General features: G+C 39.1%; 3 protein-coding genes across 3 annotated transcripts; 1 reads left to right on the top strand and 2 right to left on the bottom strand.

Annotated features, from left to right (window-relative positions):
* Window positions 1-806: 806 nt before the first annotated feature.
* On the bottom strand, window positions 807-9,477 carry LOC115737409. The gene is given in 16 exon segments (XM_048274894.1): window positions 807-851; window positions 888-1,111; window positions 1,238-1,278; window positions 1,521-1,588; window positions 1,734-1,815; window positions 1,818-1,826; window positions 2,170-2,235; window positions 3,994-4,106; window positions 4,528-4,837; window positions 5,579-5,646; window positions 5,850-5,929; window positions 6,009-6,046; window positions 7,716-7,921; window positions 8,270-8,405; window positions 8,898-8,961; window positions 9,316-9,477. Coding segments are annotated over 15 exon segments (1,506 nt in total). The 5' UTR covers window positions 9,354-9,477; the 3' UTR covers window positions 807-851; window positions 888-924.
* A 2,139-nt stretch (window positions 9,478-11,616) lies between these two features.
* On the top strand, window positions 11,617-14,828 carry LOC115737411. The gene is made up of 5 exons (XM_030669531.2): window positions 11,617-11,634; window positions 11,684-12,101; window positions 13,419-13,863; window positions 13,988-14,103; window positions 14,214-14,828. Exons 2-5 carry the CDS (start codon window positions 11,750-11,752, stop codon window positions 14,627-14,629), a joined length of 1,329 nt encoding a protein of 442 aa, XP_030525391.2. The 5' UTR covers window positions 11,617-11,634; window positions 11,684-11,749; the 3' UTR covers window positions 14,630-14,828.
* A 652-nt stretch (window positions 14,829-15,480) lies between these two features.
* LOC115737412 (auxin-responsive protein IAA27-like) lies at window positions 15,481-18,114 on the bottom strand. Its single transcript, XM_030669532.2, has 5 exons — window positions 17,353-18,114; window positions 16,503-16,720; window positions 16,060-16,207; window positions 15,833-15,894; window positions 15,481-15,737 (listed from the first exon to the last, which is right to left on the bottom strand). The coding sequence occupies exons 1-5, from the start codon at window positions 17,916-17,918 to the stop codon at window positions 15,700-15,702; spliced, it is 1,032 nt and encodes a 343-aa protein (XP_030525392.2). The 5' UTR covers window positions 17,919-18,114; the 3' UTR covers window positions 15,481-15,699.
* Window positions 18,115-21,977: the final 3,863 nt, after the last annotated feature.

Below are 21,977 nucleotides of genomic sequence, written 5' to 3'. Positions count from 1 at the left end.
AAAGAACTATCCTAATCCAAGGTTTTTTTCTTTCTTTTCTCCCATATTATCTAATGACCTACTCGTATGGGTGCAAAACATAAAAGTGAAAGCAAAGGTTTATCATTTTACATTAAATAAAATACCAATAATTTTTATTATTTTAATTTTTCACCTTTGCTTCCGGCCATGCGCCGCATGCGCGGCGCGAGCTGCGCCGCCGCTTTTTTTCAAAAAATTTTACAAAGTTCATTTTACAAACAACATTTTTGTCAAAGTTTTGTTTTTAAAATACACTTCAAACACTACTTCATTTAAAAGGCTTATTTGCATTTTTCAAAGTCCTCAAATTAACAAAAGGCGTATTCTCCTTTCTAACCCCAGACGGAGAAAACTGATCTTTACATGAATTCCATGGATTAAGCGTAGCCTACGGCCAATTTCGTACATTTACTCATGTACTTACAGCTCAACAATTTAGTTTTCCCCGTGTTCAGTAGAATCATTCTCGTTACAAGAACCGAGAACTCGGTAATTAAAATCCAGGTTATACGACCACGCGACATGACACAGTTTCATGAAGCATCTGTTCGATAGACATGGAAGAACTTGAGCAGTTTCTCGAATTCATCTCTGGTGAGAAAAATCTTCGCAGTATGGGTGTTGTGAAATCATATGGACTTTTTCCATCTGTTAACGACCATGAATTGCATTTCGTACGAATCGCGAGTTCCTAAGTGCAATGGTAGCGAACTCTGATATCTTCTCATACGACTCTCTTGGAAGGGACCAACTAGAATGTTATAGAACAAAACCAAAACAACTGCGAGAAGAGAATGCTAAACCACCTAAGAATCATTAGATTTCTCATCTACTGATGGAATGAAATCAGTCATACAGTGAATCAGTCCAACTGATGGAATGAAATATCAGTCATACAGTGAATCAGTCCAGCTGCATGCTTTCTGGGAAGGGAATCGAAGCGCAACAGTGATAATAACCGCTCTCATCGAACACAAACCTTTGTGAAAGATGAGCCTCACGAAGGAGATAATCCCCCCATTCCTCGGATCCGTACTGTTTGAATATCCCTCTTGCGTCAAATGAATCCACCTTTCTTGTCCTCCTCTTGCTGAATCAACCCCAAATAGACACGTTAGCAAAAGATGCAGCGGCGTATAAGTCGGAGACAGTTAATGAAACGATGCCATAAAACTTATGAAAGGAAAAGGGAAAATCAAAAGGATGATGGCCGCACCAGCTTTTCCTGTGCCTGGCATTCATGACTGTGGCGTGCAACTGCAATTCAAGGAGGCAAGTGCATTAAGACTCTGTGCTCAAGGGATAAGCTACATAAAATTTGACAGCTCTTTGATTTGCAATATGTTTTTCGACTCTTTTCAAATGCTTAATCCCCCTACAAACTCGAAAAAATTTCCGTGTACGCCTGTCTCTGATGAAACATGGTAATATTGCAGACATCCATCATGCCACCAGACCCCCGAAACACACAGAAGAAAAGCAAAGGCCATAGAGAGTACCTTTAACTTTTGTTTAGCATCTTTCTCTAACACAAGTCCTGCCTCAGTATAGGCATCAATAATAACTTCTAAGAATTGTTAGGGAACTCAAAGAATTACTGATGCAGTCAATCAAAACATCCAGCAGGTAGCAAAATTTCCCCCCATGCATTCCCTAAGCCACAGATACAGGAAAATATATTGATAGCACTTGGACACATCAGAGGAGGATACGACAGGCACGTAAAAGTCTGCCCTCATTGCCGATCTCTTCCGGAGGAGCATAAAGAACACAGGCTTTGGCCGCAGAACCACTCCCATGCAGTCCTACAAGGAACAGAAAGAACAGGTTCTCCGTGACCATGTACTTCGAATGCCAAAAAAGGAGTTAAAAGGGTTAAAATTCGCAAATTATATTCCCAGTTATTCGTTTTCAAGGGCATATAGCTCTGTTATTGAAATAGTATGAATATTCTTAAGTTTACATCATGCAAGCTACCAACAGCATAAATAATCAAAGAGGCCTAGCAGAAAGATCATGATATATTAATTAAGATAAGAGTAGATGCTTTTGACTGAAGGGACCTGTGAGAACGTCGGAAGAATACTCGAAAGAATATTATCATGTTGGGCTGCATAATTGACCATTCCAATTTCAAATGAACCTTACCAGTCCCTTAAGCCTTATGAAGATGGGACGGTTATCCAATGCATCTCTGACTTTTGAAGAGATATTCTGCATAGAAAATGGAGTGATTTACTTGAAGCACATCAACTTAGGAAACAACATTGTAAATATTCTACGATTTTTTGGAGAACTATATCTTTACTCAATCGACTTTATTAAAAAGTACATAACATGACTTTATTTATAGTGCCCAAGAGACACCCAAAACTCTAATTACCTATATCAAAACTCGTCTAATAACCACTGACTAATACAATTAGATATACTTCAACACTTCCCCTCAAGCTGGAGCATTTAGCTTGCAAATAACAAGTGCAACTTCCTTCAGACATCTCTGACTAAAGTTTAGTGTAAGCCGGACCTTCCACTACATAATAAATGTGGATGTATTGAACTGGATTTGAGACAACGACAATTGAGTAAGCCGGACCTTACACGACAAATTGAATGAAATCCACATTGACTGGATAGAAGCGCTGAAGTGACAAATCGAGCAAAGAAACTTCACACCTTTCTCTTCCTCAAGCAATGAAGACAAAATCATGTGAAGATTGATGAAGTGTGCTGGACTTCGGCACTCACAGTTGCTTTGCTCGCCAACGATACTCACTATAGGATATAGGTGATATTAACAGTAGAGGTTGTTAAGGTTTCGACGGATTAAAATTGAGAGCTTTTGCTGAAGGCAAGTTCCTGTGGCTTTTTCCTTCTTCTTCTTTTTTTTTTGGCTCATAAGGAATTGAAAATGACACAAACCTAACAAACCAGCAACCCACAAGAATAGACAGCTTCACTGTTAAGGAGGAGCAAAACCAATGGCTTCAATTGAGAACAACCGAGGACAACAAAGGACATCAATGAATAACAAGGAAATGCGCGACGGAAGGGAGCTCGACCAGCGGATGAGTCGTGAACAGAGAGGAACAAACAACTGCTCTTGATGACGAACAGCGATGTTGTCACCGACTACATGGGAGAAAGGCTGATGATGAACGATGAGGCGTGGATTGGGATCACATGGACAATAGAACCTTGATAGAAACGAAGTTGAAAAACACAGGGGATGTGCTGGCCAGCAACAAAGGTGGAGGATGAGCTTCGATGACGTCAGAATGTAGACGGAGATGACGGAGAACAGTGGCCAGCTAGAGAGAAGTGGACCACAGAGCTCGTGAGTGACAGAGAAAGGATGAGCAATGGATGGCGAGCATCAAAGGACTACTTGCACCTGATGACGACAAACAGAGGAAGAGGTGCAACTCTTCAGGTCTGGGTGACCTGAGGATAGATGATGACAGTGACGTGACCAACTCAGACAGAGAAGATGATAGCTGAAAGAGTGAGATGGGTCAATTTTGAGTTGATTGAAACCCTAGACTGATGAGGGAGATAGCGGTGGACAATGAGTGGTGAACTTAGAGAACAGGATATGGGAGGCACAGTGATGGTGGTGTCGAACAAGGAAGGTGGAACCAGTAGCGCGACGTTGACGAAGATTAGACTCTTTTTTCTTTTGTTTACCGACGACAAGAAGCAGCAGAATCTAGGATTTTGATTTGGGTCCTTTCTCTCGAAGGCTCTGATACCATGTATATACTTAAGGAACGTCAAGAAAGAGGGACAGAGAGACTCAATAAAGACTACATCTTTACTAAATTGACATGACAAAGGAGTACATAAGATCGATCCATATAAAGAGCATAAGAGAGACCCAATTTTCCAATTACCTTAGTTAAACTCACCTACTAACCACTAACAAATATCAGTATTACTTTAACAAACATTGTGTTGGATTAAACGATATACCTGCAAAACCTCAGCAGCTGCAGCAACCCGATCTTTGTTCCACAACTTCAACATGAGTACAGTTAAGTGGAATGTTTTTGGCTTGATAAATATGGATTTGTCAATTCCGAAGTCTGAAAAATTAGCTCAAAGTGAGTATAATTCTAACACATTTGGAGGGAAACATATAGGGAAACAAGGAAGAGTCAAAGAATCATAGATAAAGAAATGTGCACTTGAAGAAGAAACATGTAAAACTCAGTTCTAAGAAATATGTCTTATATGCCAATGAAACAAAAGCAAAAGGTAAAAGGCAGGAGGAGATATCAAAAGGACCCCAAAGCCACTAGTGTAAAAATCAGTAAATTTTCACAATTAAGAAAGATAGATAGCATCACTTCACCCATCATGATGATAGGGGTCTGAGAGTCTCTGGGCATACGTGTATGAATATGTGCATTTTAACGTGAGGTGCCAATAACCACAACAACCCAACAAAAGGCCAATTCAAACTGCTGAGACCCTTGAGCATAAGAGTGGCAGGCTTTTCCTTACCAGATAATGAGGAAGATGATGTTGCTTTTGGTGGGTAACTAACAATTGGTATGCTGGTGACGTCGACCTTAACTTGTTCCTTCCCATCTGCAACTTCAAGCTTGACTGCAACATTCCTTGACTCCTGCTCACTGTCTTCCCCTTCAGAGTTGTCTTCATTTGAATCCATATCTACGATCGCATCAGCAGAAGAATTGCTAATACCCAGTATGCAGTTTTGAAAGCTGAAAAGCTTGTCAACCAATCCAGGGTGTATTGCCAAAGGAAGTGAAACAAAATGAGAGTAATCGAGACTTGGGCTTTCAACTGCCTGCAATTTGGGAATGTCAGGAGATACCAAAGATCATCATCTGCTTAGTGGTCATAAGAAAAAGGTTCGACCATGCAAGGTCCCAAAACAAAAATTTCTCCGTATTCAAAGAAAAACCTAACACGAGACTATGCCAACTCATTGGACCATACATTTTTTAAGATAGAATTACAAGATGATCAATTGCATTATACAAAGTCTATGGACTAACTTACAAAATTTGGGTACTAAGACACTAACTATTAATAAAAAAGAACTGAGCAAAGTAATTTTACTTAAGATGGAGTAGCAAATAAATGTCAAAAAGTACAAATTTGTGTAGCTTTTTCACTGAGGAACTATTAATAAACATTCAAGGACGTCACGTTGTTTCATCATTTGGAGTTGAAGATTACATCCATTGAAATGGAGAACAGAATAATATTCAAACTTCACAGATTTTCTCAAGTCACATAAACACAAAGTTCTTTAAAGACTAGTGGCATAATGCTTAGGCTCCTAAAGCTATTCCCAAAAGCACATCACCTGCTGATGGAACTAATAAGCAAAAATTTTACAGCTAACTTGGCCAGTCAACTTCAATGAAACTGATCCAACATCCCGCTAGAAGTTTGAGAGTGCTAATAAGAGGCAAAACTTGGACATATTTAATAGATGCTTGCTTTCGTGGATTAGTTACTAAGGAATACAGTTATACTCAAAAAAATCTGAAACTCTGTTAGAATCACCACCACTACTTACCTCACCAATTATAGTTTGAATCTTCTCCAATGCACTATTCACAGCTTCTCTGGAATCTCCTTCAATAACTGTATCAAGCAACCTTGGGGCATTACCAAATATTATAAAGCAAAGTACAATTAGAAGACAATAAGAATTCACAATCATGAAATGCATTCCGAGACAGAATTACTCATATGCACCCAAACTATTAAAGATAAGTATCTCTTCGAGAGCTCAAGGAAGTATGAACAAGGTTGTGCATCCATTCTATCTAGAACCAAAATCTTACCAATGTGATCATCCTTCCTTGATGAAGGAAATATAATATCAACTTTCATCTCCTCCTCAATCTTCTTCTGAGTAAATCCTCTGATGAATGAAATACAAAATCATAAGGGACTAAGGCCACGAGTTTAATTTGAAACAATCATGAATCATAAATCTGTACCCTTTTCCTTTTATGAAATGCATTAGTGAAGAACCTACCTGTATAGAAAATGTAGCGATGAGATGACATGTCAAAATAAAAGACAAATGGTTACAAGATCTTTAGATGCATGTTCTTGGACAAACTAACATGACAGATGGTTATATCGCCGACTAAATCAGCTCAAAAGAAGTATCTTTCCAACTACATGATGTCAAACAAGTATTTTTTTTTTCGACTTTAGCTTTGACATGACCGACAGACGTATTTTTATAATTTGTCAATTGCAAAGCATTGACTTTGAATAGGATAATTGCACACGCCCTTGCTTAACCCCTAGCTAAATCATTAGATATTACCTTTAAGAAATGCCCTCAAAAGGTAAAGAGGTCTGGAGCCACATTGATGGTGATGGATTACTAGGTACATTTTATTGCACTCATGGGGAACTCGTGTACTTGGGGCTCTACTATCACGAAAATATAAACCCCACCCCCCCGGGCAACCCAAAAAAGAAAAAATTGATCCAATATTAAGTTTGGGTTCACCAAAAAAATAATCCCATGGACAACAAATGGTTTTCAAGTTTTTACAGCTTCAATAATTCTTTTAAGAACTTTTATATGCAAGGCATTTCATTTTTTGCTGCAATAAGTGAATGATCAGGTGGCCAACCGCATCTAATAAAATAGACTAGGTTGTTGTAAGAACCATTACTACTCCTTAACGCTATATAGTCTAAATCAATGTTTTCATACCAGGACAGACCAGTAGGTTCCACCGGTTGGACAGGAAACCGGACTATGGTCTGGTCCGGTCCAGTCCAGACCAGTCCTTTTTGTTTACCCCGAATCTTTAACCAATTTATTGACTTGGTGAAAAAATATAAAGTGTTCAGCCCCAATACTTGTAGGTAAGAGAATGCCATATCCACTGAAGTAGGCATTGCTGTTAGTGTAACCAGAGCCTAGACCGGAACGGTTTGCCCAGATCTTTGGCCAATTTATTGACTTGGTGAAAAAATATAGTGTTCATCCCCTGACCATTGTAGGTAAGAGAATGCCGTTTCCACTGGAGTAGTCATTGCTGTTTGTGTAAATCAGCATGACAGATTGTAAATTTGTTTGTAAATTCTCTAACTTTATTGACCTGGAAGTTCAACCAGTTGACCTGCGAACCAGAACCTAGACCGGTTCTTTGACCAGTCCAGGTTTAAAGACATCAGTCTTACACTCTGCAAGCAGCCAAAGGAATGAAGATGGCAAAGTTTGTAATTATCTCCTAGTGGCGTCCACCACCATTTTTTTTATTGGCTCAAATCACCTTCTTAAATACGGGGATCCTGCAAACGTCAACGCTTAATACTGAGCTAAGCAAACAAAACCAGTCGATAAATGAAGATAGAGACAGAACAACCATTTCATTCTGTCAGCACTTTCTCTTCCTTAAGTTGGCACAGGATTTTGCAGGCCAAGGATCTTGTAGGATAAATGTACACTTGCAACTCTGGCCCATTGCATCTCCCATGGAAAGACTTGCAGAAATATACACCTCACAGTTCTGTCAAACAGTCCTAAGATATTCAACTTAGTGTAACTTAGTTGTGCTACAGCTCATGTGAACCTTACATCCTAATTTTAGCAGGAAACACTAGATGCCGTTTGATGTATGAAAGCATGAAAGACAAAATATGCCTTGCAAAGATAAGAGCTAATTAACAAAACTTGCCTCAACTGAAATACTATGCTTTTCCGGATAAAGGACAGGCTCTGTATCTGCACCAACACCTGGAATGCTAGAGCTGATAACTGATTTAGTTATATCAATTTCTGCTTCAGCTACGTCCTTCTCAGCAATTGAAGCTGGGCCAATTATGCTCCCATGTACTTCTTGAACTTGAGTAGTACCCTCCGACTTGATTGTCGCATCTTTAGCTGTGAATTCAAGGAGATAAGCATCGACAAAGATTGTCAGTATTACCTTCAGAGCCTACTCCCTACTAAATACCCATGCCAGATTTATGTGCTGATATTCCTGTAACATAGACTTCACAACACAGTCAAATTATCGTGAGACTGTTATAGCAAGAATGGTGCACACTTTGAGTTATCAAAACTTTAATGAATGGAAACCACATAATGTAATGGTCGGAAAGAGTTGCAAAGGACAAGTCAATTCTGACTACTTTTGAGAGCCAAAGGTTCTTCATTCAGCTTATCCAAAACAAAATCAACCATTGCATACCAAATCAAATGAAACAACATTTCCAGTAAAGAACTAACCTTCAAAACAAGTAGCTTGAGTAGAAATTGGTCTCCATGCGAGGTCAATTTTTTTCAGCTTCTTTTTCTGCTCCACAGAACTCTGTGAATCCTTTTTGTCCATTGTCCAGTTGCAACTCACACCGTGATAAGCAAACTGTATGTAATTCCATCAATTGGCATTAGAAACTCAAGAATTGCAGCAGAGAAACATAGATTTACCCAGAACATAAAATGATAAGCAGGATGTGGTTAAGACAAATTAAATCGGAGATGAAGTATATAACTTATGCATACATAAGTGCCCCTGCTACAATCTTGGATACAAGCTTCCACATTTTGATGCGTGCAGTTGGGTTAAGCAGAAATTTAGTTAACGTACGTCGATTCATCCCCCAACTAAGACGAGGTAACTGAACATAAAGAAGTACAATTCCTGCATTTCCTTCCGTTGACAGAACTTTTGTCCCGAGAAACATCAATAAACAGACATTTCAAAGATCTGCGCTCTGCAGTGACAAATGTTACTACTCATGAAATTCACTCCCTCCTATCAGTTAAAAATAATCACCCACTATCCAGCTTCTGTCAAGCATCATAACTTTTTCCCCAATATCAAGGAACGAACAAAGAGTAAAGACATTTGTACCTCAAAAATATTCACAGGACGTGATACCACATATGAGCTCGTGAGCTTTAGTGCGCGATCCAATCTGCGGAAACAAGAAATAAACCATGTGCAGTACTTTCAAATAGATGAACCGAAAAGGCACAGCTGGAACTGTGAAGTTATCAAAGCACAAAATGAAGAAACTTTACTCAGATTTCGAGTGCAGCACTTATCTATATCCAGCTAGAGGGCGCAAAACAAAAATCGAGCGCCTATCATTCCTCATTCAAATCCCTTCCCAAACATATGTGGGACTGAACTTAGCAGAGTGAAATCCTCCGTTAACTATCATTCGACGATGTAAAGATCACGTTTTTCCGGTCAAGAATAACGTGGGTCGTTCCTAATTTCATAAAAAAAACAAAAATTTGAAACGGAACGGGGAACTGATGATTACCGAGAGAGCGCGAGAGACCTGGAACAGCAAGCGATCATTCCTGAAGTCTTCGGTGCCTTCCTCTCCGACTTGGAAAAAGGCAAGGCAGGAGGAGGCGGAGGATGACGGTGGCGGCAGGTGTCGCTCACGTGCCATGTTCAAAGGATTTCCATGGCGATTTTTGATTGGGCGGATTCGGATTGTTGTTCCACCGAAAAAAAAAATTAATCATATGTCTAGATATTTTAATAAATAATGACAACATTTTTTATTTATTTATTTTTATAAGGGATAATTTTTAAAAAAATATTTATAAATCATACAAAGCCAAATAAACACAGTCTCAGATATGAATTAGATTTGATAAAAGTGAAATTAGCGTAGATTATCGTACCAAAATACATTTGAAATGGAATGGGAAAACTTTTTAGCATTAAGGACTTGATTATCTTAAGGTATCATCGGTTGCAAAAGATACAATAGAATCAAATTATCAATTTACATATGAACTAATTAGTATAAAAAAATCACAAAGACAATATTAATATAGTAGTGTAGGTATTATATATGGTTAAATGAAATTGAAAGGACGAGAATGGCTATGATTCCCTTTTTTAATGTTTGGTGGACATTTAGAGAGTGAATGATAACCATTATATTCCAGAAATAGATTTCTGACTAAAAATTGTTTTTTCTATTTATGTTTCCGGATGAGTTTTTGAGCAAAAAAATACATTTGATAACGGCATAAAATTTTTGATCCTATAATAGAAATTTGTTTGACAACAGTTAAAAAATTTTACTTCTAGAAAATGCAACGCCTAGCCGATGGCGGCGAGAAGCAATGACCGGCCGGTAGCAAACGGTGGTTAGTGATGGCGGGTATTCGAGAAAAAGTGAGATTTCTATTTCTGTTTTTCGGAGAACTAAAAAATTATTTTTTGCTCATTTCTCATTCAAATCTATTCCTAGAATAACTTTTTGTTTCAGGAATAGAAAAATAGAATTGCGTTACCAAACTAGTTTATGTTCCAAACCTATTTTAGAAATAGGTTTGGAACAAAAATTCTATTTCTAAAACGTTTTCATGCACCTCCTTAGAAGTTGGAATCACCATTCCAATTAATGCAACTAAGAAATCGTCATAGTAGTTAATAATAAATTAAGTATAGTATTTGAATATCTCATTAAGATATTTTTTTCTATATTAGGTTATAGTGCATGAATGATATGATTCGGATTGACTAGTGAATGAACAATATGATTCGGATTGACTATTTAAGAATTCCGATTGAATTATTATACTTCAACTATAGTAAATAGTTAGCAATAGCCGATTCAATATGATTGATGAGTAGGATGATCAATATTGAAAATCAATCATTATAATTTAAGTTTCGATAATTCTACTTTTAAATTATCTGTGATAAATACTTATTTTCTTGTTACAATCAATTAAATATGAGTGATGTATATTATGATTATTACTAAATAATTGTTGATTAAGAATTCGATTATTTTACTATAACACAAAAGCGGTGTAAAATAAATTTACTAAAAATTCCTCATTGACTCCTATTCCCATGACATTTTTGCTTGTAAACCAAAGGCAAGAATCCAAGAGTCATTTCATTCCATTCTCACAATTTACCAAACAAGATATTGAAATCATCATTCCCAACTAGACGTGGCGGGCCTATTTTATAAAAAATACAAACCGATTGATTCGGTAAGAATCGCGGTTCCAGCCCAACGGCTCTTTCCCCCCAGCCTCCCCCTTTAAAAAAAAAAAAAAAAAAGGTCGGAACCGTGGACCTGGTCAATGGGCCGGTTCCGAACCAATTTTGGGCCTTCGATTCCATCTGGCCATATCTATTCCCAACCCTTCCATTCCATTTCATTTTTTTTTCCATTTTATTTTCTTCCACTACACAAAACTCAACATTACTGTATAAAACATATAATAGATTGCCTACTAATCGGGGGATTTTCATTTCCGGATTAATTCACTACAAACAGTCTATCTCGAGTTCGTACCGAGATGAAAAAATCGCATTTTTGTATTTGAATTGGGTAAACGGATTCATTCGTGTGGTGGTTATCTTTAATAGAAACAGGGAATGAAATGTTAAGAAGATAAGATACGAATTCTCGTTCATTTCTTTAGTGCACTGAGCAAAAAATTTCGATAAAAATGTTTAGTTAAAGATGGAGCTTTTTCAGAAAAAGGCATGTGATTATATTAAATACAGGCGGGATTGAAATGTTAAAAGGTACGAATTCTCGTCCAAGTATGCGATTTAGATAAATCTTGGGGTTTGATTTAAAATTCAGATAAAGATGGTTGAAACAATCTAGAGAGAGAGAGAGAGAGAGAGAGAGAAATTGAAACAATCTGAAAACACCGGGTGACCCTCGCACACTCGCATCGCTCACTTCTCACTCTCTCGCTCCGATGCTCGAGAGAGTCCTCTCCATGCGCAGACCTTCGCCGCACACCGACGACGGCGAAGGCGGCGGCGGCGACGGGGACGCCGCCTCCCTCTCCGCCGACGAGTCCAAGACCAAGAAGCAGAACCACGTCTCCATCCTCGTCGCCAGGATCACCAACCTCTCCAAGCTCAACCACGTCTGCCCCTGGCCCTGCGTCCTCATCTGCCTCCTCGTCCTCTTCCTCATCCCCTCCGCGATCCGCCACTCCCGTAACATTGTCTGCATCTCCGACCCCTACGACCCCGTCTCCCGCGCCCGCTTCTTCGGATTTGACGGCCTCGAGTCCGATTTCGGCTCGCTCGGCGTTCCTTGGTGTAAGTTTCTCCTGTTTTGATGGATTTTAGCCTTGTGAGGGACGCAATTAGGGAGAAATTGCGGGATTGGATCTGGTTTATTTGAATTTGGATCGGAACTTGCTTCGGTCTCGTGTTTGAGCTGAAATGAAATTTGGTTTTGTTAGCTTTTCACTTTTTGAGTGTAGACATTGGGATTGGTTTGATTGCTGAATCTAAGAGCAAGGTAATACATGACTTTTTGGCTCTCTGAGTGAGCTCAATTTAATTAGAAAATGCCCTTCCTCCAAGGCGTTCTTGGTAAATTGTTTTCCAAATGGGCGAAATGTGGCTTGGAAGATGATAGAGAAATGAATTGTTGAAATGTCCGAGTAGTGCCCCTGGTCGTTGAACTGTCTTTTGCCTCTGTTGTTTCATCATTATGAATATCGTGCCCAAGGTATTTTCTGTGCACACATGAACAATGGAGGAGGTTTGGTCTTGATTATTTGCATGTCTGCGATATCTACTGTCATCACATCTAAACTGAACTTAATTAGATTAGCTGGATCTGCTGAGGTTTCCATGAATTTGCTGTAATGAGAGAAATTGATGTCTTTGAAGCTTGATGTAATATGCTTTGGTGTGGTAGCTCCGTTTCAGTTTCATTGCGAATCTCTTGCTCGGTATTATTGTGCAGTATTGGATATGGATTTGTAAAATTTGTATCTCGATTGATTGTGTTGTAAACACCACTATTCCGTTTTTGCTGAATTTGGTAAATAAATTTTTATGCCAAAGTTTATATTAGTTTATTATAACAATAGCAATCAAGGTGCTACTCCTCTCTGCTGCTTACTGCTCAGGAGCTTCTAAAGAATTGACTGATGAAGTGTGAAAAATGTCATCCTCAGCATTGATTTTTTTTTTTTATCTTTTTGGCCGGAACCTCAGCATTGAATTTAGTGTTCTGGCATTTGATGGAATATGCAAAACTGGAATTTATGATATAGAAGGTCTATGCTGCCAGTCCGTTGCTATGCATCAGTAGTCATTGGTAAACCTGCATCTCTTCTTACACATTTACATGAAATGCAGGCACCTTAAGGGGAATTTATAAGTAGACATAAGTTTACTTGATAAGCATCTTGTGCTTTGAATTCACCTGTATCGCACTTAAATTGGTTAAATTGAGCTGGGATTAGGGAAACCCAGATCCGCAAATAATTTCATTTTCAGCTTTTGATTTATGAATTCATTCAATCTTCGATGTCACATCGCTTATACTTTATAATTTGTCGATTCATAGATGACTTTAGTTGGAGTACCTAGTCATTTGATTTTTCTACTTGGTAAAAGGCAGATCGAAACACGGAAAAAATGTTGAATGGACATCCAAGGATTTGCTCAAGGGGTTGGAAGAATTTGTACCTATATATGAAACCCGACCAATCAAGAATAATATGTATGGAATGGGCTTTGATCACAGCTTTGGCTTGTGGTTCATTGCACGGTGGCTTAAGCCAGATCTCCTGATAGAGAGTGGTGCTTTTAAGGGTCATTCGACTTGGGTCTTGCGGCAAGCAATGCCAGACACTCCAATTATTTCACTTTCACCCCGACATCCTGAGAAGTACCTAAAGAAGGGCCCTGCTTACGTTGATGGCAACTGCACGTACTTTGCTGGGAAGGACTTTGTTGATTTTGGAAGCATGGACTGGAAAACTGTGATGAAGAAACGCGGGATCACTGATCTCAGTCGTGTTCTTATTTTTTTTGACGATCATCAAAATGAGTTGAAAAGGTATAGTTTGACTTATTTCATTTGTATCCCTAACCTTTTGGTTCCATTCATGCTAGTGAAGCCAACTCTTTTCATTGCAATCGGATTACCCATTGCTGCTCTTGTACCAATCTTTCAATTGCAGGCTCAAGCAAGCACGGAGAGCTGGTTTCAGGCATCTTGTTTTTGAGGACAATTATGATACTGGGACTGGAGATCATTATTCTTTAAGACAAATCTGTGACCAATTTTATATTACAGGTGCTACAGCTCTCCTTTATCTCTTAAGGAATTAGTGAATTAGGGTTCTCTTCAGTTTGGGGATAATCAGGATTAGTTGTTGATTCCCTTTGTTGTGCAACGTCTTTCAGGGGGTGGCCACAGCTGCTTTAAGTTTAGCGATGAAGCCAGAATTAGAGCGAAGAGAAAGAAGTTCTGGGAGAAGGCAGTGGATACAGATGAGTTATGTGGTCCCGGCGAAGCTTGGTGGGGTGTTCGAGGCAATATGCGTGATAACTTCAACCACAGTAATGAACCTATCTCCTACACACAGCACTTTCAAAACAGCCGATTCCTCGAGTCAGTGCTTGATGTATATTGGGAGCTCCCTCCCGTTGCCGGCCCTTCTCTCACACATCAATCCCGATATGATCCTGCTCGCACCAGCCCTCCAATTGTGGAAGATGGTCGGTTTCGCTTATTTCAGCGGCTTGGCTTGTCGGGATTCGATCGTTCTGTATTTAACGGGTATACTCAGATGGTATATGTTGAGGTATCAAAACAATAGTCGTAACACTGATGAGACAATTTACCGTGACAGGCGGCCTTGCCTTCTTTCTCGAGACTCAGACTCGTGTTAATACTAGTGTTAGGCTTGGTTTTTTCACGTTGCTGCAGTGTAGTTATCAGGTTCATTTTCTGTTGTATTCTCTATTTCCAGTTTTCGGAATGATCTGCTGCGATGAAATGCTTTAACATTCTTTCTCTGGCTTGTTGGTGCTGTGGATTTGGCGAGGAGAATGCGTTGATATCCTCGTCGGAACGATTGAATAATTGGAAGATTAAATGGATATGCATCAAGACGACACTGTACTGTTCTGATTATCCACCCGAATGGAAATCCTAATTCAATGGAAATGTCAGTGACTATCTAAACAGTACGATGGTAGTAATGCAGAGTGCAGTCCTTGTGCATGTGTTTTGAACACTTGTTACATAGACACAGAAGATTTCAGCCTTCGTGACTTGGCCCTTCGCCTTCGGCGGTGCAGGTGAGGATCAGGCCTCTCCATTCTAATCCTTATCCAGATGTGTTTTAGGAACCAGGGACCGTCTTCCGAAACTGGAAGACCAGCGTGTGAATTGAATCCAGACATGTTCAAATGGCAATGGAAACCTAAGAAAGAGGTCAACGAAGTCAACTAGTGGAGGCACGGTGGAAAAAATGTGGACTTGGTTGACCCAAGTGTGAGGATATGGTCGGTAGACGAAATCAATCTCATTTCATAAATCAAATCAGGTAAGCCCATGTAATTTTCAACCATTTGTAGTCTCCCATGATTCTCGATGTATCATGAACCATGAAACTCATGGTAGATAGAGACTAGAAAGTACCACAGAGAGAGAGAGAGAGACTCATAAGCAACAAGCAGACCATTTACATCAACAGGAATTCGAACGTACAACGTCATAGGAACCAGAAAAACAAACATGTGATCTAGACATGATTCAAATGAAAAACTTCCATTCAAGGAAACTTTCCAAAGCTTCAAGGGACAATTAGCAACAGATATAGGGATTCAATAGAAATATATCACTCAAAATCCTTTTTAGAGGAGATGTTAAGCGCCTTGCCCGCTAATCCCGGCTCTTGCATTTCTCTGCGGCCCTTGGAGCTGCAAGCGAAGAATTGGCCAGTGACATTAGGTCAGATCAAATGAATTTCCTAGTTGATAAAAACTTGTTCGCGCGTGCGGTAAAGAACCGGTACCTAGACCAATTGCTTCAGAACTCTTCATGATCCTTAGTCTCCTACATGAGTCGGTGAACATCCTGAAGACGGCATATGAAGAGGGGATTCAGAATAAGAAATAGAAACAGGCTATTTGATAGCTTGGATCTTCTTCATTTCAAGAACTAAAAATCAGAGTCATGCCCCAGAAAAATCAAGTCCTAAGGGGAGAATGCTCAGGAGTGAATTTCAGGAGAAGTGCTTACTCCCAGGGGACATCACCCACGAGCATCCAGTCGCCGTCCTTGTCTTCGTACGTGAGAACATATTCAGAACCATTGAGGAGGTCGGCCAAACGGCTCTCACTCAGGCTTTCTTGCCCCAGAGGCTCATGAGAATCACAATGCCCTGATACTGCCATTCGCAATACAGAGTCAAGGCATGGATAATCTTAGCACCTTCTGAAACGAAGGCATTTTTGCATCCACTTATAGTAGGGCAAGCCAAGTACCAGAACGAGACATGAAAGCTCGCTGATAATTCATAAGAACAAAGACTGTTCGAAAGTTTAGTCGCACAGAGTGTACACATAGACAACAAGAAGTGAAAGACAGTGAAGTTAACATATTCATAATTGAAACCGAGCACCACTGTGTTTGTCTCATTAAAATCTCTCGTAGTCTCCAATGAAATGGGTCGGAAACTTTACCGATGGTGAAGCAGCTAAACATTTTCTCAAGAGCAGTGGAGAGTTCCGAGTAGCTGCTGTAGGTTTTGAGGTCCACCTTCCTCAGATAGGGAGCTCCGTCCATGCTGACCTTCACGTAGAGGCATTTGCCTTCCGCGTCGTCGCTGTTCTTCGCCAAAGTAGAGGCCGTGGTGTTCTTGCGAAATGATCGAATTGGTGGCCATCCTACTACCTGTGCCCTGTTGAATTGCATGTTGCACTTGCACATTCAGCACTCACTTAAGACTAAAAACTGAACACTTTACAGGTGAGCAAACCGAAGATGGGAATATCTCGGTGAACGAATACAGTATGATCAGCCTCCAATTAGAGGATTTTAACTGAGAAAAGATCTTTAATTCTCTTCTTGTGATCATTACAAAGACCCAAATGGTGCACACAAGAATAAACTATAAAGAAGCTGATCCCAAGACAAGCAGCTATCTTTTGATGGCCTTATTTGGGTCATAAGGCAGTTTGCACCATATGACACTCTGAGGAGTGAGAAGGGGATTTGCCCAAGAATCAGGCGTACATGCAGACAACTGAGAAAATTCTACACTGTGCAAGCTCAAACACAACAAAACCCAAATGAGAAGAAGATCATGGGCCTGGGTATCAACCCTGGTTAAGACGGATCCTTTCACTAATTACCTTGCACAAACAAACAAACCAAAAGACAAAAAACCTGCAGAAAGCATAGAGTAAAAACTTATTCATCATCAGAAGATCACGTAACTCCAAAAAAAACTTTTAAAGAAAATGAAAAAGGGGATTAATGAAACCCAAAAAGCTGGGTATGACTCCGGAAAGAGCCAAGAGCGAAAATTACTTTGCAGCTGGTGCAGAGCCATGCTCGCTACCAGCAGCACCTTGATTCTTCCTCTCCCCTTGCTCGGGCTTTGGAGACTGAGGAACACCACCAAGACCCTCTTTCATGGCTGGTTTGGACACACAAGGTTGCAGGGTGTGGACCCCATTATCACTCTCCTTGCCGCTTCTTGGAGACAACAAAACAGGACCCCCTTTGGCCAAATCAACCTCAGATTTACCGTTGCTCGCGGAGAACACCCATTTGCTGGGACACCCATCAATGGCATCGCAGAACACTCTCTTGGCTCCTGAAACCGAGTTCTTCGAAGAGCTCAGAGCGAAACCCAAAACACCACTCTTGCTCTCCAAATCTTTGCCAAACAGAGAGACGCCAAGGGCATGCCTTCTCTCCGGAGACTGAGAACCAGGCAACCCAAGCCTCAGCTCGGTTTCTCTGAGGTTAAGAGAGGACTTCTTCTCATGTTCACCCGGAGAAGAAGAGGGCAAGCCCTTCTCGGAGCTCCTCGACATTAAAGAAGGCTCTTTTAAGCCTATGTAATCATGTGCCAACGGTGCAGTAGACATCAAAGTTCCCTCAAAATGAAAAGGGAGCTCCAAGCTTGCGGAGATGAAAGTTTGGAAGAGATGTGTGAGGGAGAAGCAGAGGATTAAACTGTTGAGAGACGGAGAGAGTAGTGAAAAAGCAGTCACTCTGGTTTTAGCTCAACACAGAGATAGAGAAAAGAGAGAGAGCTGGTCTGCTCTGTTGATACAGAAAAGAAGCTTCTTTGACCTTTTCTATAAGCGCCCCTTTCTTTTTTGGCATTTCATTTTTTTTTTAATTTTTTTTTAACTTTCATTATGGAAAACTTTAATCTGATTATTTTTTTTTTAAATTATTCTGTTTCTTTTTGCTTACCACTGCATCAAAAGACGGATGGATTTTTGTGTCTGGGAAAAAGAAGTTGCACCTGGCTCAAGATGTACTGTCAAATGTCAAATTGTATCATAGATTAAGGCAAAAGAATGTCCTTAAAAAGAACAGAGACCAAGAAAAAGAGTGTGGGGGTGTAAAGGAATGTCGTGTGCGATATGAAATTGGTAATTGTCTTGTTATAGATACAAAGAGGGGAACAAAATCACCAAAAATCATAAATTATATTCACTCGACACATTATCCCAATTTTTTTTGTGAAGCCAAAAAAAATTCAAACTTGTGTCCGCATGATACATTATTCTATACTTGTAATAGTATAACACATTTATCCCAAATTTTTCGTATGACTTCAAAAATCCTAGATTTGTATCCAGGTGACGCGTTTATCTCAAACCGTGTCATATGCCCACAATTTGGAGTTTTTTGTGTCACAAAAAAATAATTTTGGGTAAATGTATTGTACGGATATAAGTTTGGGATTTTCATTTCACAAAAAAAAAAAACTTAGAGTAAATGTGTCATGCGGGTAAAAGTTTAGAGTTTTTTATGTGATAAAATAAAAATTTGAGGTAAATATGTCACAGTGAATATAGTCTGGGATTTTTTGTGGCCTTTTCCCTCTAAAAAAACATGTAGGAAGCATCTCACATAGAAAAATGACCAAAATAAAACTAACAAATTCTCTGCCAAGAAAATATGACACTTGTGATTGGAATTCGCATCTATAGAAAGGCATAATGTAATATATATATAGAAAGATTGTATGCCTCGACGATTTTTATCACCGTGGACAAATTTTTTATCATCTTATGAGAGAGGCGTGACTTCCGATCGGAAGCTTGGTATTGCATTTCAATAGTTATCGCAATCTCAAATAGATCGAGAAGTAATTGTTCAATAAAATCAGAAAACATTGAATGCATGCTGGAGATTCAAATTAAGTATCCGCACTGACAATGAAGCAGGAGCAATGTCATTGTTTAGTTGATTCAAACTTTGTCATTTGCAAGATCTCTGAAAGCTTGTACAACAGCAGAACCACCGAGCACCGACAGCTCACTCGGCATCATTTCTCGGCCATTATTACATCGTTGAACCTTAGACATGCCCACTCAGCCCACTGAGGAATTCCCCACCCAAGTGTTATATATATATATATATATATATATATATATATATATATATATATATATATATATATATATATGTGTGTGTGTGTTTTGTGTGTGCTATATATCACACATACAAAAATTTTAGAAAATGATATTAAAGCAAAATATTCATAAAGACAATAATTATGTACCATAATCACTCGGTATTTCACATGTAGCCTCCAAACTTAAATTATGTATGCTCAAAATCGTCTGTGTTTTTCCTCAAGCAAGAAAAGATTACTTTCGCGATGGAACCCTAATCAAAGAAACACAATACCACGTAACAAAAGGGGTTGGAAAATGCCGGCAAAGAGTAATTACTTCAGAAGAAAATTAATTGGACCGATAATAATTTGTAACTCGAATGCATGGCCGGTATGGTATGATAAGTTAATCGCGACCATTGTTGTCGAGTAGGATCGGTACGGCGAAATGCCTTCTCTACGTCAAGACCTGTGCCAGTAACAAACTAATCGCGGACATTGTTGATTAGGAAGACTTTGGAGTTTTTCAAAAAAAAAAAAAATTCACTCAATCCTGATACCATGGAAATTTTAAGCATATACTTGGTTGAAAAGTCGTTAGAGTTGATTCATTTTTTCCGCGGGGATGTGTGTTGCCCAAGCAAGCAGTATTAAGGCCCCTATCTACGATGTTGTATTGAAGCGTGTATTTTTGTCGACAATGCATCGCCTTAATTATGATTAGACCTGTAAAAATCGATCACAAATGAGGTTTAACACAATATGAGTGTTAAATGGGTTGTAAACGAGTTTACAATTTACTTAAACCCGATTCACTCTCTTTTCATTCTCTCTCGCTTTTACTTGATCTTGCGTTCATTTACTTCGCATTCTTATCGGTTTTGGTATGAGTTTTCTTATATTGGATTAACTATGGAAGTGTTTTAGGAATAAGTATGGGTTAGATATACGTTGAGTGTGGATTAGGTCGAGAATGAGTTACTAAATTTGCATTACAATAAGCGGGTTAAATAGGTTATCAGTTTGACAGGTTTAATCATGATTTGTCTATAAAGTGTAATTGCGAACTTACACATAGCTGACCGAAAAACCTTGTAAACATTTCTCATTCCATGAAACTACGCATGATTTGTCTGTAAAATTTATGTTTTTGGACTGCGGAAAAAGGGATGGAAAAAAGATCGATAATATATGGAGACAGAGAAAAGTGCAGCACACCACAGAAAGGGATTGAACAAAAAGGGAACGACTTTCCATGGCAGATGATCATCAACTCAGTGACAAAAACCCAGATCTGTCATCGAAAGATTTTACCATCAGTCGTCGCGTTTTACGTGCAGAGATGGTCCACCACATTCGATGATCAATGTGGTGGTGTTGGTGGGTGGTGGGGAAGAAAAGAGGAGGAGGAGGAGGAGGAGCCCATTGAAGAGGACAGCATGAAAACAAAACCCTAGAAAAAGCTCGAGAGAGAAGAGAAAAACATCTGACACGGAACAATCACAGTTCATGAACTTCACATAGGGAAAATAAAAGCGTCGACAGTTCGTTGTTCAGAACGTTGTCTGAAGAAGCGCCATTGAAATGGAAGGGTCTTCGGCAATGGAGGAGGGTCTATCGTTTTTGGGCCAAACAAGAAGGACCAGACTGGTCTCTCGTTCATTCTTTGGCTAAACGAGACTAAGCTCTGGATTAAGCTCGTACCCTTTTTAAATTATGTACTTTTGGTTTTGCTCCATTTAGATTATTAAGAAGGAAAAATAAGGGACTTGTAGATTAGGTTTCGTTATTTAAAGAAAATGGGCAGATCATCTTCTTGCTCTTTTGAGTAATGAGATTCATTTCTTGGCCAAGAAAAACCTAGAACAAGCACATAGAAAAGTTTCTTGGCCCCCCCAAAAAAAGAAAGAGAACCGGATTTTCCATGGCGGATCTTCAACGCGATTGACTATTAGTCTTTAGAATATCCAACGTTTTGATTTCGTCCCATTAAGATTCCGTTGAGTTTGAAAATCCCGATCTTCCCTGCTCGTTTGCCATTGCTCTAACATCCGGGGCATCGACGATAGGCTTCTCGTAATTTGAACTAAACGGTTCATTGAAAATTGAGAAACTGATGGTCGAACCGAATGGGTTCATTCGATTTGTTGATTTATGGTTTGTTTTTTCTCTGTATATCGCAATCTTATGGGTGAACTAAGGCTCCATTTATTTAGTGGAAAAAGGAATGATTTGAAAAATATTTTCCTAAAAAGGAACGTTTGTCTTGTTTAAAATGAAGAATGGTTTTATTATCGAAAACAATTTATGACTAAACATGTCCGTTAATAATAAAAAAAATAGTTCCTTCATTTTGGTAAATGATGGAAGCCATTGATTTTAGAAAAATTTTTTTTTAAATCATTCATTTTTCAAGAAATAAACATAATATAAACTTGCTTAGGAGTTGCATGCGCCGGTGTAGCATTTGTACATGTTTAACAAGGAACGGCCCAATTACAACAAAGGGACCTATGAAATAGATTGAGAGTTCTTAGCCTCTTCTAATTTGGTAGTCAATATGGCAAAA

Source organism: Rhodamnia argentea, chromosome 2, assembly GCF_020921035.1.
Source record: "Rhodamnia argentea isolate NSW1041297 chromosome 2, ASM2092103v1, whole genome shotgun sequence".
Lineage (NCBI taxonomy): Eukaryota > Viridiplantae > Streptophyta > Magnoliopsida > Myrtales > Myrtaceae > Rhodamnia > Rhodamnia argentea.
Note: the sequence above shows the minus strand (reverse complement) of the source record. Positions and strands in the feature narration are given on the sequence as shown.

Coding starts and splice junctions, on each gene's coding strand:
- LOC115737412 (XM_030669532.2), bottom strand. CDS start 17,918: ATGTCTACTGCACCGTTGGCACATGATTACATAGGCTTAAAAGAGCCT. Junction 16,721..17,352: donor GGCTCTGCACCAGCTGCAAA/GTAATTTTCGCT, acceptor GCAATTCAACAG/GGCACAGGTAGTAGGATGGC. Junction 15,738..15,832: donor TTCTGAAGCAATTGGTCTAG/GTACCGGTTCTT, acceptor CTTCGCTTGCAG/CTCCAAGGGCCGCAGAGAAA.
- LOC115737411 (XM_030669531.2), top strand. CDS start 11,750: ATGCTCGAGAGAGTCCTCTCCATGCGCAGACCTTCGCCGCACACCGAC. Junction 13,864..13,987: donor CATCAAAATGAGTTGAAAAG/GTATAGTTTGAC, acceptor TTTCAATTGCAG/GCTCAAGCAAGCACGGAGAG. Junction 14,104..14,213: donor TGACCAATTTTATATTACAG/GTGCTACAGCTC, acceptor AACGTCTTTCAG/GGGGTGGCCACAGCTGCTTT.